Source organism: Solanum stenotomum, chromosome 5 (assembly GCF_019186545.1).
Source record: "Solanum stenotomum isolate F172 chromosome 5, ASM1918654v1, whole genome shotgun sequence".
NCBI classification, from domain to species: Eukaryota; Viridiplantae; Streptophyta; class Magnoliopsida; order Solanales; family Solanaceae; genus Solanum; species Solanum stenotomum.
Window position 1 is genome coordinate 49,339,637 of NC_064286.1, and position 16,746 is coordinate 49,356,382.

The 16,746-nt window shown below is 35.8% G+C and overlaps 1 protein-coding gene across 2 annotated transcripts; it reads left to right on the forward strand.

Annotated features, from left to right (window-relative positions):
* Positions 1 to 2,430: 2,430 nt before the first annotated feature.
* On the forward strand, positions 2,431 to 6,422 carry LOC125865163 (uncharacterized). 2 transcript variants are annotated; one of them, XM_049545351.1, is made up of 3 exons: positions 2,431 to 2,661; positions 5,655 to 5,855; positions 6,155 to 6,422. In XM_049545351.1, the coding sequence occupies exons 1-3, from the start codon at positions 2,551 to 2,553 to the stop codon at positions 6,188 to 6,190; spliced, it is 348 nt and encodes a 115-aa protein (XP_049401308.1). In that variant the 5' UTR covers positions 2,431 to 2,550; the 3' UTR covers positions 6,191 to 6,422. The 2 variants fall into 2 exon arrangements, with proteins under 2 accessions (XP_049401308.1, XP_049401307.1); XM_049545350.1 differs by lacking the exon at positions 6,155 to 6,422 and adding an exon at positions 5,936 to 6,004 and having other exon boundaries at positions 2,445 to 2,661.
* The last annotated feature ends 10,324 nt before the right edge of the window (positions 6,423 to 16,746 follow it).

A 16,746-nucleotide genomic window follows, 5' to 3' on the forward strand; every position in this document is an offset into this window, starting at 1 on the left:
AACCATTATTGAGCTGCTTATATTGCTTTATCACTTTTGACATGTAGAGCCAAATTTTACACTAGTATGAAAATTTTATGATTATTTTATCACACCAAAGACCAGTTGTTGGATATTGTGAGAAGGTCTTCTTCTAAAATCCATTTTCTAGTTGCTTGGTTCCTCTTCCAAACACTCTCTAACCTTTATTACAACATACATAAATTCGCATCCAGAAAGGTAACATGTTGTAGCTACCAACAGCTCCTGATCATCTAAAGCAATATCTGGCATGAGTATGTTCTTGCTGAAGTGACGTGTCAACCACCACCTGCAACGAAACCTCCACGACTTGCTAGACTCATAATTGCTAAATATTCTTGGAGTCCGACTAATCCCATTTGAGAATTTATCCTTCTCACTATCTTCATCGTTCGAGCACAGTACACACATACAATCTTCTTCACGTTGAGAAAGTCTCAGGAAGCAAATACGTCACATTTTCCAAGATAGTAGCTTTCAATAGCCTCCTTCACCTGATCCCCGAGCAGCAACATTTGTATTAAAGGATGAAAAGCCTTGAATATAGAGCATGTTTTAAATACTTTATTGCACTCATATACGCAAGCTAAGGCTCAATTGTTGGGTATATAGCAAGAGTTAATGAGAAATAGAGGCAAGATGAAAAGTTGGGAAGTTGAAAAATTCTCTTATGGTTTAGTAAAAAGGTATTTCTCCCTCATCGGTGGTGAAAAGAAAAATAGATGAGTTTAAATAGAGAAACACTTCTATTAATTGTTAAAAGGGTTGAAAGAGGGACCCCTCTCGCGTTGTCGTCGCGCGCTCGGCTTTGGATCGAGAGATTATTTTTGGACAAAGTTTGTTTTAATTATTTAGTTATTTATTTATTTAATTAATTAAAATAAATTAAATGGCCAAAACGTTTCAATTAATTAGTTAATTAACCGAAACGTTTCGACCCGACTCGGATCCGTGCGCAACCTGTTTTATTTAAACTTTCTCGTTTTATTTGAATTTCCCGCCATTGGAAATGACTGTTTTGAAAGGTTGCAATTTTCAAGAACAGCCATGACTGTTTGAAAGGTTGCAAACTTTCAAGAATGGTCGTGTGGATTCTGAAAGGTTGCAACCTTTCAGAACCAGTTCCTCTTGGCTATAAATATCACTGATTCTTCAGACTTTTTCCTAACGAATTTTTCTGATTTCTTCTTCTTCTTCTGCACAAAGTTTCTTCGTGTACTTCACTGTCGTTGAGTGGCTCGCTGACACCAGCATTTTGGGTATCAATACACTGGTGATTGAGATCATTCTATCCTGGGAGGACATATACCAAATCAAACCTCGGATACTAGAGGGGAATAATTTCCTTAAGGGGACACTGTGTGGGCTTGATCTTTTTCTGTTCTATTTTTCCAGATTTCGGTATGTTTTACAGATTTTAATTTTTGTGAATTAATTTATATTATTCTGTTTCATCACTGGTTCATTGAAAACTTTGGTAACTTCGTGTTTCTACAAAATTTCTAGTAATCAGTGCTACTGTTTTAAACACAGATTAGCAACATCACTAATGGTTATGTTCCTGCACGAGACATAAGGCACCCTGATGTGCCTCCCCTGTGTTCCCGCATTTGAGAGAGAAGAGGATGAGTTCCAAATGAACAGCAAAACGATTTAAAACGTACTAATAAAACATAAAACAACTAAAGTTTCCTCGGGCGAATTTTCATATTTTGAAATGTATTCATATTAGCCTCATTGGAGATAGTTATCTAGTGCAATTGGTTTATCTTAGCCTAATATGACTTATAAATAAGAGGTTGGAGGTTCGAATTCCTATACGAACTTGGCCGTGCAGGGGCGAATGACCATTCCATTCATACTGCAAACCAACGAGCCAAGAAACTCAATTATTCAATCAGTGACATTAATGTTATTTGTAGGGATATTTTTTATTTTTTTCAATTTTTTTTTATATATAATATTATCAATTTTCAATGAAGCAGTATCGGTCGACACCCCTTGACATAAGGTGGGTCCGCCACTACTTGAAGCCTTGAAACCATGAGACATAAGACACCAATTCTTTCGGCTTTTTATTAAAAATTTCACGCTTCTACAAATAAGGATTTGAGACCACTTGCTATGTCATGTTGCAAGATCATGGTGTATGTAAGTTCAATTAAGTAAGTAAAAAAAGTGTTTTAAAAACTGTTAATAGTTTAGAGACGAAACTAATAATTCACACCAAACTGAAGGGTGATTACAATACTTCTCTCTACTTAATTATTTATATCTGGCGAACATTACTAATATGAAAAGAGAATTTAAAAGAAGTTAGGGGTTTATTCGGTAAAAGAAAAAAATCAATGAAGCAAAGTGCAAAAGGTGTATACCTTAGGGACTCAACTTCTCTTAAAAAAGGCAAAAAGAAAGGCCCAATCTTCTTTTTATTTGGTGGATAAAAAACGAATTTGCATTGTTGGAGATTCCAAATTTTGAGGGTTTTTCACAGTGACTCGAGAACAGCTAAGGAAGAAGAAGAAGAAAATGCCGTGCCTTAACATTTCTACAAACGTGAACTTGGAAGGAGTTGATACTTCCTCCGTACTTTCTGAAGCTACCTCCACTGTTGCCAAACTCATCGGCAAACCAGAAGCAGTATGTTATACTTCTCCCTTCTTGTTTTGTGTTGTATTTTGAACTTGTACAGGTAATAATGTTTCAATCGTTTGTATTCTCTTTTTGGGTTGAGCCTTAAGTGTTTGGACAGTCACCCAGATGTTCAATTGTGTCATTAAGTCTTTGTGGGTCTCGTGCTTTAGGGATTTTGATTTTGCCGAGGGTTTATCGGAAATAAGGGGGAGTAAGGTCTGTGTACACGCTACTCTCCTGATTCCCACTATGTTGTTGTTTTCATCTATGCTATTGTGGGTACAAAGGATTTGATCTTTTTCTGTTCAATAGCAAAGTGAGAACAAAAGAAAACTCGGAATAATGCAGCAAAAGGTTGACTGGCTTTTTATAGCACGAGTAGATCAGTACATCGGGTTTTCAGTCTGAATTTTGAAATTGTGGTCTAAAACACTTCTAACCATTTGTGTGGCACAGAAATTGGGACAAATGGATCATTTATATACAAGCATTTTACCAAAAAGTAGAGCACTTGCACCAAAATATGGTACTCTTCAAATGACACACAATCTTCTATATAAGTAGGGATATTTTTGTGTGTGCACCAAAAATTAACTGAGAACAAAGGCTATTCTTCAAGTGTACAAAGACATTTTTAGATTCCCTTCAAAAGCTCCTGCTCTCCTTTATAGTATTTCCTTTTACATGACACACATTATTACTAGGGGGACAACATCTGATGTCCTATGTGATCTCATTTTGATTCTACAAGCACATCTATTGAGCACCAAACCTTTACCGATCCTGTTATTGTGTGCTGCATGCCGAATTCAATACTACTCATCACAATCATGTAGTCACCTGCCAACAATATGAGGTAATCCACACCTTTGCCTGATCTTTTACTCAGAAAGAACAGGCTAACATATGCGATCCTCTTTTCCAACTTAGAACTTAGAATAGTCCCCCTTGGTTGCCAACCAAGCTAGAGATACATCTTTTGAGAGCCCCTAGAAATCCAACTGATATGTGCAGGAAGTCCAACTTCCCTCACCAACAGCTTGCAGTAGTGTGGCTTCATTGAGAGAACTCTATCTCTGCTCGGCCTCCATCTCCACAGTGCTGACTATTGAGATACAAAATATTTTATAGTTAGAAGTATCTTAAAGAAGTTCGGAATAACCACAAATGAAGGAAAAATCTGATTGACTCACAAATGTAGCAGAAATTTACGTGCTTAAATTTGACCACTGTAGTACTCCCTCTGTTTCATTTTATATTACATTCTTCCCTTGTTAGTCTGCCAAAAGAAATGAGACCATTTTATATTTGAAAGCTCTTTAACTTCTCGCCCTCAATGAGGCTTTATAGCCTAGAAATGTCATCACAATATTTCTGGTTGAAAATAATTTTAAAATGTTTGGAAATAAATTATAGTAATGAAAAATGCATTTGACTTTCCTTCTCCTTCTCAAAAATGCATTTGAGTGTCAGACCATTTTTTCGAGATAGCTGAAGTGAAAAGGATTATAGTCAAGTTCATGGGGGAAAACGAAGTATGAGGTGACTCTCATTTTCCCTATGGTAGAGTTAGCAATGCTCGTTGCTTGTGCTGATACTGTGTATCATGTTGTTGTGAAGCTATGGAAGAGTGAAATGTGTCTAGACTCGTGATTTTTAGTGTTTAAGTGCTAAGGAATGTGATGTGTCTAGTTTCGACCTTTCAAAGTTCTGAATGTTGGTGATGCGCAATTTCTTTCTTTTAGGTTGGCCATTGTAGTGAAGCTATGTAATAATGAAATGTGTTCATACTCATGAATTTGTGTTTAAGTGATTAAGGAATAGGATTTGTCTAGTTTCCAAACTATAAAGCTTCTAGATGTTGGTAATGAGCAACTGTTCTCTTTTAGTTTGGGACTTCAGGTCTCACACTTCTTTCTTAACAGCACTTTGGGTCTTAATGTATTAGCCTCAAATCTCAATGAATTAGGAGTTGTATCTTGTATGGCTAATTGCTACTTACTCTGATTAAGACCTCATGTTTTGACACAATGTGCTTCTGGTAGTTGTTTGAGATCATTTACCAAACATTTTCCAGTTTCACAATTCTTACTCCTGCTAACCTGCGACATATTTTTCACTTTCACATCTGTCTTATAAAATGATAATCAGGATCACAAAGGGAGACCTCAAATCAAGAATGAGAAAAATATATATCCACTGAGTTTTGACCTGTGTGCCAACTTGGCCTCAGGGATTTATCTGCTTAAGAAAAAGAACAAGTAAATATTTACAAATCCTAAATACTCCTATCCTTGGATCCATCATTTGGGATAGGAAGGAAAGGATAGAACAGAAACATGAGTAGCATAGAATAGTTTGGCTTCAAAATGCACGTTTCTTTCTTGAAGTTTATTGTCTGTCAATATCATTATTTTGTTGATCGGTTCGACGGAATAATACGTAAAGGAAAGAATAGAAGAAAGGCACCCAAGGATGTGGCCTAGTGGTCAATGAAGTGGGTTGAGAACCATGAGGTCTCACGTGCAAATCCCAGGTGAGACAAAATACACTAGGTGATTCTGCCCCTGAAGAATTGGGACAGATGAGGAAAATCACCTTCTGTTTTAGTAAGTTTTTGAAATTACTGCAATGAATTCACCTTTATTTTAGCAATTTTTTCAATGACCAAGATGCTTTTAAGGTAATTCTACCCCTGAAGAATTGGCTCTAGAAATTCTTCACAGGGTTAGACTTTGCAGTTAATGTTCTAAAAGCTATTAGCTTTACAAGATAATCAGTATCTTGCTTGATGAATTCATAAGTCTCACTTAGTAGAAACTAGAAAGTAATTGCCTCTTTGTAGAAAATGCATTAGCTGATGAACATTTTAGCATGTAGGTTCACTCAACAAGTTTTGCCTTTAGTCTCTCTTGAGAAGCTCAATTGACATGCTTTATCATCCCTTTTGTGTTTGTTTGGTTTCTCTGTAGTGCAGTAATATTGCTTTCATTGTGCAGTATGTCATGATTGTGTTGAAGGGATCTGTTCCCATGGCTTTCGGGGGTACAGAACAGCCTGCTGCCTATGGAGAGTTGGTCTCCATTGGGGGCTTAAATGCTGATGTCAATAAGAAACTCAGTGCTGCAATAGCTGACATACTTGAGACTAAATTGTCTATCCCCAAATCTCGATTTTTCCTGAAATTCTATGATGCTAAGGTATGTGCCAGGCTTCATAGTCTATCAAGGATGAGTAAATTCCCCGCATATCTCTCATTGCATTCTTCCTGTTTGTTTAGGCCCATCAAAGTCAAGAATATGCACAATGTCTTCATGCTTTACACCAGTACTAGATCATGTAAATAAACTTTCACTGTCTAAGAACACTAGAAGTTTTTGTACTTCTCCGATTCCTCAAGTATTTGTGAACATAATGTTCCACTTTAGGAGTGTCGGTCATATAAGTATTCTGTCCTCCTAAATCTGACGAAACTGATAACTACTGCTGTATTTTACAGGGTTCCTTCTTTGGCTGGAATGGATCTACCTTCTGAATTTCCATTTCATTTCACAATTGGCCATCTTTGAGCCACTTATGAACTGTATGTATGTGGTTGGATCTGTATCAGCCAAGTAACTTCGTATTACATCTTTCTTTGTAATACTTGGAATGATGAATGTCTGATCCTTGTGAATGTTGGAATCATCCTGCATCTAAGCCCTTGATGTGATCATCGAAACGTTGTCTTGAATATGAGGTCTGAGCTATCAGCACTCTTTCGCGTTCATGTCGTTGTTTCATCCATATTTTCTGTCTCTCTGTTCCATATTTGTTGCATGCCTATCTGAAGATTGCCAATGGCTCTGCTTGTTAGCAGAATCATTCACCTATTTCATGATCTTAGTATGTAAGATAAAATATGCTTTTAATGTATTTTTTTCAATTATGCTATTAATTCTATCAATTGAATTAATTGTCAAAAAAGATTTAATTACTTCTTTTATCCTATTAACATCATCTAGATGTTTTTCAATTATAACGAAGTACTTGTATCTTATGATATTTCAAGTGATCAAATGATAATAAGTACATGTGAACTACTAAAAATTCCTAAGTGTTTATTTTTGTTCTTCTCCTGCTATGGTTGATGTTTTTTTTTCTTTCGAAGGACCTAAAAATTATAATTGAATAATTTTATAAGAAATATTAAAAATGACTTTAGTGGGATCTTACCAACACTTAAATGATTATTCAAGAAAATAGGTTTTTTTTTCTTCTATTTAAATGGTAAAGAGTTATATTCACATATTTCGTCCCTTGGTAATATATGCTCTTAATAAACTCAAAAAATAGTTAAATCTTTTTCTCCACCAAAAAAGAAAACTTTTAATCAACTTTGCTAAACAATGTCAACCTCTATATTTCCTGTCAAAATAAAAAGACAGAGAGAGAAAAATCGTTTGATATATTATACTTTCTATCTATTTTAATTTATGTGAATTTGGGCTTAAAATATTTTAAAATAAAGTTATATAAAAGTTACTACTAGGGTGGCAATTCGGTTTGGTTTTATCAAACTTCAATTCAGTTCTTCGATTTTCGATTTTAGAAAAGTATGCATCGTATATCAAATCTATTCGATTTGGTTTGGTGTTTTTGAATCGATTTTTCGGAGCGAATGAAAAATAAAATGAGAACAAAATCAATATACAAGATAGTTAAAAATTTTAAACTATGTTAAGGAATGGTGTGTCTCGTCATGGAACACAAATTGTGCTAACTACTATGTTTATTTTTTTCAAGAACATTGTGCCTCCAACTACTTCTCGAGAAAAACAAGGACGAAGACGGGTTCCGTTACATGTTTATTTTTCAGAAAAATATGTTGGGTGCTCCGAGGCGCCAGATCCATAGGCTAATACATACGAAAAAATCGAGGAATTTGGGTAATTCCAAAAAATGGGACTGTAAATACGGAAATAAGCATTAAAAAAAATGGGGTGAGTATACATGGTAGTTCCCCAACTCATTACGGAGGTCCTCATAAAGTTTTTTCAGAAAACATTTTTGGGTGCTTCGAGGCGTCAAATCCATGGGCTAATATACACGAAATATCGAGAAATTTGCATAATTCCTAAAAATGGGCTTATAAATGCGGAAATAGGCGTTTAAAAAATGGGATGAGTATACATGGTGGTTCCCCAACTTATTACGGAGGTCCTCATAAAAAAATTTCAGCAAAATTTTTGGGTGCTCCGAGGCGCCAGAATCATGGACTAATACACACGAAAAAATGAGGAATGCATAATTTCTAAAAAATGGCATGTAAATTTGAAAATAGGCGTTAGAAAGATTGTGTCAGCATCCGTGGTGATTCCCAAACTCATTACGGAGGTCCTCATATATCTTTTTCAGAAATTATTTTTGGGTGCTCTAAGGTACCAGATCCGTTGGCTAATACACACGAAAATTGAAATTTGCGTAATTCCTAAAAAAAATCTTGTAAATGCGGAAATTGGCGTTAAAATGGTGTGAGTATACTTGATGGTTCCCCAATTCATTATGGAGGTCCTCCTTACATTATTTCAGAAAAACATTTTGGGTACTCTGAGGCACCAGATCCATGAGTTAATACACACGAAAAATTGATTAATTTGGGTAATTCCTAAAAACAGATCTTTAAATGCGGAAATAAGCGTTAAAAATGGTATGAGTATTCATGATGGTTCCCCAACTCGTTATAGAGGTTTTGATAAAGTTTTTTCAAATTTTTTTGGGTGTTTCGAGGTGGCAGATCCATGGGCTAATACACACGAAAAATAGAGGAATTTGGATAATTTCTGAAAAAGGTCATGTAAATGCGGAAAGAGGCGTTAAAATGGTGTGAGTATATGTAGTGGTTCCCCTACTCACTACGAAGGTCCTCATAAAGTTTTTTCAGAAAAAAATTTGGGTGCTTCGAGGCGCCAAATCTATGGACTAATACACATGAATAATCGAGGAATTGGGCTAATTCCTAAAAAGGGGCTATAAACGCGGAAATAGGCGTTAAAAATGGTGTTAGTATACTTGGTGGTTCCCCAGCTCATTACACAGGTCCTCATAAAGTTTTTTCAGAAAAAAATTTAGGTGCTCTGAGGCGCCAGACCCATGGGCTAATACACACGAAAGATCGAGGAATTTATGTAATTCCTAAAAAAGGGCTGTAAATGGGGAAATAAGCGTTAAAAAAATGGTGAGAGTATACGTGATGGTTACCCAACTCATTACAAAGGTCCTCATAGAAAAAATTCTGAAAAAAATTGCGGGTGCTCTCAAGCGCCAGATCCATGGGCTAATACACACGAAAAATCGAGGAAATTTGGTAATTCCTAAAAAGGGAACTGTACATCCTGAAATATAGGCATTAAAAATAATGTGAGTGTACGTAGTGGTTCCCTAACTCATTACGGAGATCCTCATAAAAATTTTCAGGAAAAACTTTGAGTGCTTTGAGGCGCCAGATCCATGAAATAATACATACGAAAAACTGAGAAATTTAACTAATTTCTAAAAAAGGCCTGTAAATACGAAAATAGGCATTAAAAAAATATCGTGAGTATACTGGTGGTTCCCCAACTCATTACGGAGGTCCTCATAAAGGGTTTTTTAGAAAAAAAAAATTGGGTGCTCCGAGGCGCCAGATTCATGGGCTGATACACATGAAAAATCAAGAAATTGAGGTAATTCCTAAAAAATGGCATGTAAATGCGAAATATGCATTTAAAATGGTGTGAGTATACATGGTGGTTCCCCAACTCATTATAGAAATCCTAATAAAAACTTTTCAGAAAATATTTTTGGGTGCTCCAGGGCGCAAGATCCATTGGCTAATACACACGAATAATCGAGGATATGGGGTAATTCCTAAAAAAGGCCTATATATGCGTAAACGGCGTTAAAAATGGTCTGAGTATATGTGGTGGTTCCCCAATTAATTACGGAGGTCCTCAAAAAGTTTTTTCCAAAAAAAAAGGCTTGTAAATGAGAAAATGAGCGTTAAAAAAATGATATGAGTATAAGTGAAGGTTCTCTACTCATTGCGGAGGTTTTCATAAAGTTTATTGAGAAAATGTTTTTGGGTGCTCTGGGCACCAGATCATGGTCTAAAACACACGAAAAATTGAGAAATTGAGGCGATTCTTAAAAAATGGCTTGTAAATGCGAAAATGCACGTTAAAAAAATAGTGTGAGTATACGTGAAGGTTCCCAAACTCATTACAGAGGTCCTCATAATGTATTTTGAGAAAATACTTTTGGGTGCTCCGGGCGCCATATCCATGGGCTATTACACACAAAAAATTACAAAATTTGGGTGATTCTTAAAATGAGCTTGAAAATGCGGAAATTGGCGTTAAAAATAGGGTGAGTATATGTGAAAATTCCCCAACTCATCACGGAGGTCCTCATAATTTTTTTTGAGAAAATTTTTTAGGGTGCTCCGGACACCAGATTCATAGGTTAATACACGAAAAATCAAGAAATTTGAGGGATTCTTAAAAAAGGCTTATAAATGTTGAAATGGGCGTTAAAAATGGTGTAAGTATACATGAAGGTTCACTAACTAATTACGAGGTCCACATAAAATTCTTTGAGAAAAAAAATTAGGTGCTCTGGGTGCAAGATCCACGGGTCAATACACACAAAAAATCGGTGAATTTGAGTGATATTAAAATAGGACTTGTAAATGCGGAAATGGCGATAAAAAATGGTATGAGTATAAGTGAAGGTTTCCAAACTCATTACGAAGGTCCTCATAAAGTTTTTTGAGAAAAATAATTTTTTATACTCCGGGCGCCAGATCCATAGGCAATTAAACACGAAAAATTAGGAAATTTGGGCGATCTGTAAAAAATGGCTTGTAAATGCAAAAATGGTGTTAAAAATTGTGTGAGTATACGTGAAGGTTCCCAAACTCATTACAGAGGTCCTCATAAAAGTTTTTGAGAAAAATATTTTGGGTTATGCGGGCACTAGATCCATGGATTAACACACGAAATATCGAGGATTTTTGGCCATTCAAAAAAGAGGGCTTGTAAATGCGGAAATGAACATTAAAAATTGTGTGAGTATACGTGAAGGTTCCCCAACTCATACGGATGCCATCATTAAGTTTTTTAAGAAAAAAAATTTGGGTGCTCCTGTCGCCATATCCATGGGCTAATTTGAGCGATTTTTAAAAAAGTGCTTGTAAATGCAGAAATGGGCGTTAAAAATTAGTTTAAGTATACGTGAAGGTTCCCCAACTCATTACGAAGGTCCTCATAAAGTTTTTGAGAAAAAAATTATGGCTGCTCCTGATGCTAGATCCATGGGCTAATACACACGAAAAATCATTTAATTTGGGCAATTTTTTAAAATGGGCTTGTAAATGCAGAAATGAGCATTCAAAAATGATGTGAGTATACATAAAGGTTCCCCAACTCATTACAAAGGTCCTCATAAAGTTTTTTTGAGAAAAAAATTTGGGTGCTCCTGCACCAAATCCATGGGCTACTACAAGAAAAATCAGGAACTAGGGCGATTCTTAAAAATAGGCTTATAAATGCGAAAATGGGCGTTTCAAAAATGGTGTGAGTATACGTGAAGGTTTCCCAACTCATTACGGAGGTTCTTATAAAGTTTTTTGAGAATATTTTTTGGGTGCTCTGGGCGCCAGATCCATTGGCTAATACACACAAAAAATCGGGGAATTTGGGTAATTCTTAAAAAAGGGCTTGTAAATGTGGAAATGAGTGTTAAAAAAATGGTGTGAGTATACGTGAAGGTTCCCAAACTCATTACGGAGGTGCTGAGAAATTTTTTGAGAATTTTTTTTGGATGCTCTAGGCGCCAAATCTATGGGATAATACACACAAAAAATTGGAAAATATAGACGATTCTTTAAAAAGGGCTTGTAAATGCGGTAATGGGTATTAAAAAATAGTGTGGGTATACATGAAGGTTCCCCAACTCATTACGAAGGTCCTTATAAATATTTTTGAGGATGAAAATTTGAATTTTTTGGGCGTCAGATCCATGGGCTAATACACAAAAAATTGGGAAATTTGGGATATTCTTAAAAAGGAGCTTGTAACAAGCTTAAATGGAAGTTAAAAAATGGTGTGAGTATAAGTGAAGGTTCCTCAACTCATTACAGAGGTCCTCATAAAGTTTTTTGAGAAAAAAATTTAGGTGCTCCGAGCGCTAGATCCACGGGCATATACACACAAAAAATCGGGGAATTTGGGTAATTCTTAAAAAAGGGCTTGTAAATGCGGAAATGAATGTTAAAAAAATGGTGTGAGTATACGTGAAGGTTCCTTAACTCATTACAAAGGTCCTCATAGTCTTTTGAGAAAAAAATTTGGGTGCTCCGGACACCAGATCCATGGGCTAATAAAAATGAAAAATTGGGAAATTTGGGAGATTCCTAAAAAATGGCTTGTAAATCCAGAAATGGGAGTTAAAAAAATGGTGTGAGAATACGTGAAGTTTCCCCAACTCATTACAGAGGTCCTCATAATGTTTTTTGAGAAAAAAATTGGGTGCTCCAGGCGCCAGATCCATGGGATAATATATATGAAAAATCGAGGAATTTTGGTGATTCCTAAAAAAAGATCTGTAAATGTGGAAATGGGCGTTAAAAAAATGGTGTGAGAATACGTGAAGGTTCCTCAACTCATTACAGAGGTCTTCATAATGTTTTATGATAAACAAATTTTGGGTGATCCGGGCGCCAGATCCATACATATGAATAATTAGGGAGTTTGCGCGATTCTTTAAAAAGGCTTGTAAATGTGGAAATGGGCGTTAAAAAATGGTGTGAGTATACCTGAAGATTCTCCAACTCATTACGGAGGTCCTTATAAAGCTTTTTGAGAAAAAAATTGAGTGCTCCGGGCGCCAAATACATGGGCTAATACACTCAAAAATATGGAAAATATTGGTGATTCTTAAAAAAGGGGTTGTAAATGCGGAAATGGACGTTAAAAATGGTGTGAGCATACGTGAAGGTTCTCCAACAAATTACGAAATTCCTCACAAAGTTTTTTGAGAAAAAAATTTAGGGTGCACCAGGCGTCATATCCATGGGTTAATATAGATGAAAAATTAGGGAATTTGGGCGATTCTTAAAAAATGGCTTGTAAATGCGGTAATCGCCGTTAAGAATATGGTGTGAGTATACATGAAGGTTCCCCAACTCATTACAAAGGTCCTCATAAAGTTTTTTGAAAAAAAGATTCTGGGTACTCCTTTCAACAGATCCATGGGCTAATACACACGAAAAAATGGGGAATTTGAGCGATTTTTTAAAAAGAGCTTGTAAATACGAAAATGGATGTTAAAAAATGGTTTGAGTATACGTGAAGGTTCCCCCACTCATTACGGAGGTCTTCATAAACTTTTTTAAGAAAAAAATATGGGTGCTCCTGGCTCCAGATCCATGACCTAATACATATGAAAAATCCTTGAATTTGGGAGATTATTTAAAAATGGCATATAATGCAAAAATGGGCATTCAAAAATGGTGTGAGTATACGTGAAAGTTCTCCAACTCATTACAAAGTTCATCATAAAGTTTTTTGGGAAAAAAAAATTGGGTGCTCCGGGCGCCAGATCGAAGGACTAATACAAGAAAAATCGGGAACTTGGGCAATTCTTAAAAAAGGGCTTGTAAATACCGAAATGACATTTAAAAATGGTGTGAGTATAAGTGAAGGCTCCCCAACTCATTACAAAGGTCCTTATAAAGATTTTGTAGAAAAAAAATTGGGGTGCTCCGAGCGCCAAATCCATGGGCTAATACACACAAAAAATCACGAAATTTGGGCGATTCTTAAAAAAAGATTTTTAAATGTGGAATTTATCGTTATAAAAATGGTTTGAGTATACGTGAAGGTTACCCAACTCGTTACAGAGGTACTGATTAAGTTTTTTGAGATAAAAAGTTTAGGTGCTCCGAGCGCCAGATCTATGGGCTAATACGGATGAAAAACCAAGGAATTTGGATGATTCTTAAAAAATGGCTTGTAAATGCAAAAATGGACATTAAAAAATGGTGTGCGTATACGTGAAGATTCCCCAACTCATTACAGAGGTCCTCATAAGAAATTTTAAGAAAAAAAATTTGGGTGCTCCGGGCGACCGATCCATATGCTAATACACATGAAAAATCGAAGAATTTGGGCAAATTTTTTAAAAATGCTTGTAAATGGGAAAATGGGAGTTTAAAAAATAATGTGAGTATACGTGAAGGTTCCCCAACTCATTTCATAGGTTCTCATAAAGTTTTTTAAGAAAAAAATTTGGTGCTCTGGACGTTTGATCAATGGGCTAATACACACGAAAAATCAGGGAATTTGGGTAATTCTTTAAAAAAGGCTTGTAAATGAGAAAATGGGTGTTAAAAAAATGGTGTAAGTACACGTGAAGGTTCCTCAATTCTTTACAGAGGTCCTTATAAAGTTTTTGGAGAAAAAAGAAATTGGGTGCTCTGGGCGCTAGATCCATGGGCTAATATACACGAAAAATAAGGGAATTAGGGTGATTCTTAAAATATGACTTGTAAATGCAGAAATGAGTGTTAAAAAAATGGTGTGAGCATCATAATGTTTTTTAAGAAAAAAAATTGGGTGTTTTGGGCGCCAGATCCATGGGATAATACACACAAAAAATCAAGGAATTTGGGCGATACTTAAAAAAGGGCTGGTAAATATGGAAATATGCATAAAAATAAGTTTGATTATACGTGAAGGTTCTCCAACTCATTCTAGAGGTTCTCATAAAGTGTTTTCGAGAGAAAAAAATTGGGTGCTTCGTACACCATATCCATGGGCTAATACACGCGAAAAATCAAGAAATTTGGGCGATTCTTAAAAAAAGGCTTGAAAATGTGGAAATGGGCGTTAAAAATAATGTGAGAATATGTGAAGATTCCCCAACTCATTACGGAGGTCCTCTTAAAGTTTTATGAGACAAACATTTTGGGTACTTCGGGCTCCTTATCCAGGGATAATACACACGAAAACTTATGAAAGTTGGGAGATTTTGAAAAAAGAGCTTGTAAATGCGGAAATGTACCATAAAAAAGGTGTCAGTATCCGTAAAGTTTCCCCAACTTATTACGGAGGTCCTCATAAAGTTTTTGAGAAATTTTTTTTGGGTAATCCGGGCGTAAGATTCATAGGCTAATACATATGAAAAATTGGGAAATTTGAGTGATTTTTTAAAAAAAGCTTTTAAATGCGGAAATGAGCATAAAAAAATTGTGTGAGTATACGAGAAGGTTCCCCAACTCATTACGGAGGAACTCATAAAGCTTTTTGAGAAAAAAAATTTGGGTGCTCCAGGCGCTAGATCCATGGGTTAATACACACGAAAAATCAGGGAATTTGAGTGTTTCTTAAAAAAAGACTTGTAAATACAGTAATGGTGTTAAAAAATGGTGTGAGTATACGTAAAGTTTCCCCAACTCATTACGGAGGTCCTCATAATTTTTTTGGAGAAAAATTATATAAGGTGCTCTGGGCGTCAGATTCATTGGCTAATAAACACGAAAAATCGAGAAATTTGGGTGATTCTTAAAAAAGGGCTTGTAAAAATGGGCGTTAAACAAATGGTGTGAGTATACGTGAAGGTTCCCCAACTCATTACGGAGGTTCTCATAAAGTTTTTGGAGAAAATTTTTTTGGATTCTCCGGGCGCTTGATCGAAGGCCTAATACACACGAAAAAATGGAAAATTTGGGCGATTATGCATAAAGGTCATGTACATGTAGAAATTGACGTTAAAAATATGGTGTGAGTATACGTAAAGGTTCCCAACTCATCATGGAGGTCCTCATAAATATGTTTTAGAAAAATATTTTTGGTGATCCGGGACCAGATCCATGAATGAATTTGGGCAATTCGTAAAAAACGGTTTGTAAATGCGGAAATAAGAGTTAAAATGGTGTGTGTATACGCTAAGGCTCCACAACTCATTACGGAGGTCCTCATAAACTCTTTTGAGAAAAAAAAATGGCTGCTCCGGGCGCTAGATCATAGGCTAAAATACACGAGAAATCCGAGAATTTGGATGATTCTTAAAAATGAGTTTGTAAAAGCAAAAATTGGCATTAAAAAAATTGTGTGAGTGTATACATAAAGGTTACCCACCTAATTACAAAGGTACTCATAAAATTTTCTGAGAAAAAATTTGGGTGCTCCAGGTGCTAGATCAATAAGCTAATACACATGAAAAATTGGGTAATTTGAGAAATTCTTTAAAAGGGATTGTAAATAAGGAAATGAGCGTTAAAAAAATGGTTGGGTGCTCCGGGCGCCAGTTCCATGGGCTGATAGACACAAAAAATTGAGAAATTTAAGCGATTCTTAGAAAAAGGCTTGTAAATGCGAAAATGAGAGTTAAAAAATGGTTTAAGTATATGTGAAGGTTCCCATACTCAAAAGGAGGTCATAAATTTTTTTCTGAAATTTTTTTTGGGTTTTCCAGGTGCCATATCGATGTGCTAATATGCGCGAAAAATCAGAGAATTTGGAAGATTCTTAAAAAAAGGCCTACAAATGCGAAAATGGGCATTAAAAAAATTGGTTGGGTGCTCCAGACGCCAGATCAATTGGATAATACACAAGAAAAATTGAGAAATTTAAGCGATTCTTAAAAAAGGGCTTGTAAATGCAGAAATGGGCGTTTAAAATGGTATAAGTATATGTGAAGGTTCCCATACTCATTAAGGAGGTCATAAATTTTTTTAAAATTTTTTTTTTCCTGGGCGCCAGATCATTGGGCTAATACACACGAAAATCGGAGAATTTGGGCGATTCTTAAAAAAGGGCTTATAAATGCAGAAATGAGCATTAAAAATGGTGTGTGTATATGTGAAGGTTCTCCAACTCATTACGGAGGTCCTCATAAAGTTTTAGAGAAACCAAAAGTTTTGGGTGCTCCTGGCGCCAGATCCATTGGCTAATACACACGAAAAATCAGAGAATTTGGGCGATTCTTAAAAAAGGGCTTGTAAACGCTGAAGTGGGCGTCGAAAAAAATGGTGGCAATATACGTGAAGGTTCCAGAACTCATTACAGA

Excerpts from the sequence above, each read along its gene's own strand:
- LOC125865163 (XM_049545350.1), top strand. The coding sequence starts at position 2,551 with ATGCCGTGCCTTAACATTTCTACAAACGTGAACTTGGAAGGAGTTGAT. Across the intron at positions 2,662-5,654 it reads TCATCGGCAAACCAGAAGCA|TATGTCATGATTGTGTTGAA; the intron begins GTATGTTATACT and ends TTCATTGTGCAG. Across the intron at positions 5,856-5,935 it reads TGAAATTCTATGATGCTAAG|GCCCATCAAAGTCAAGAATA; the intron begins GTATGTGCCAGG and ends CTGTTTGTTTAG.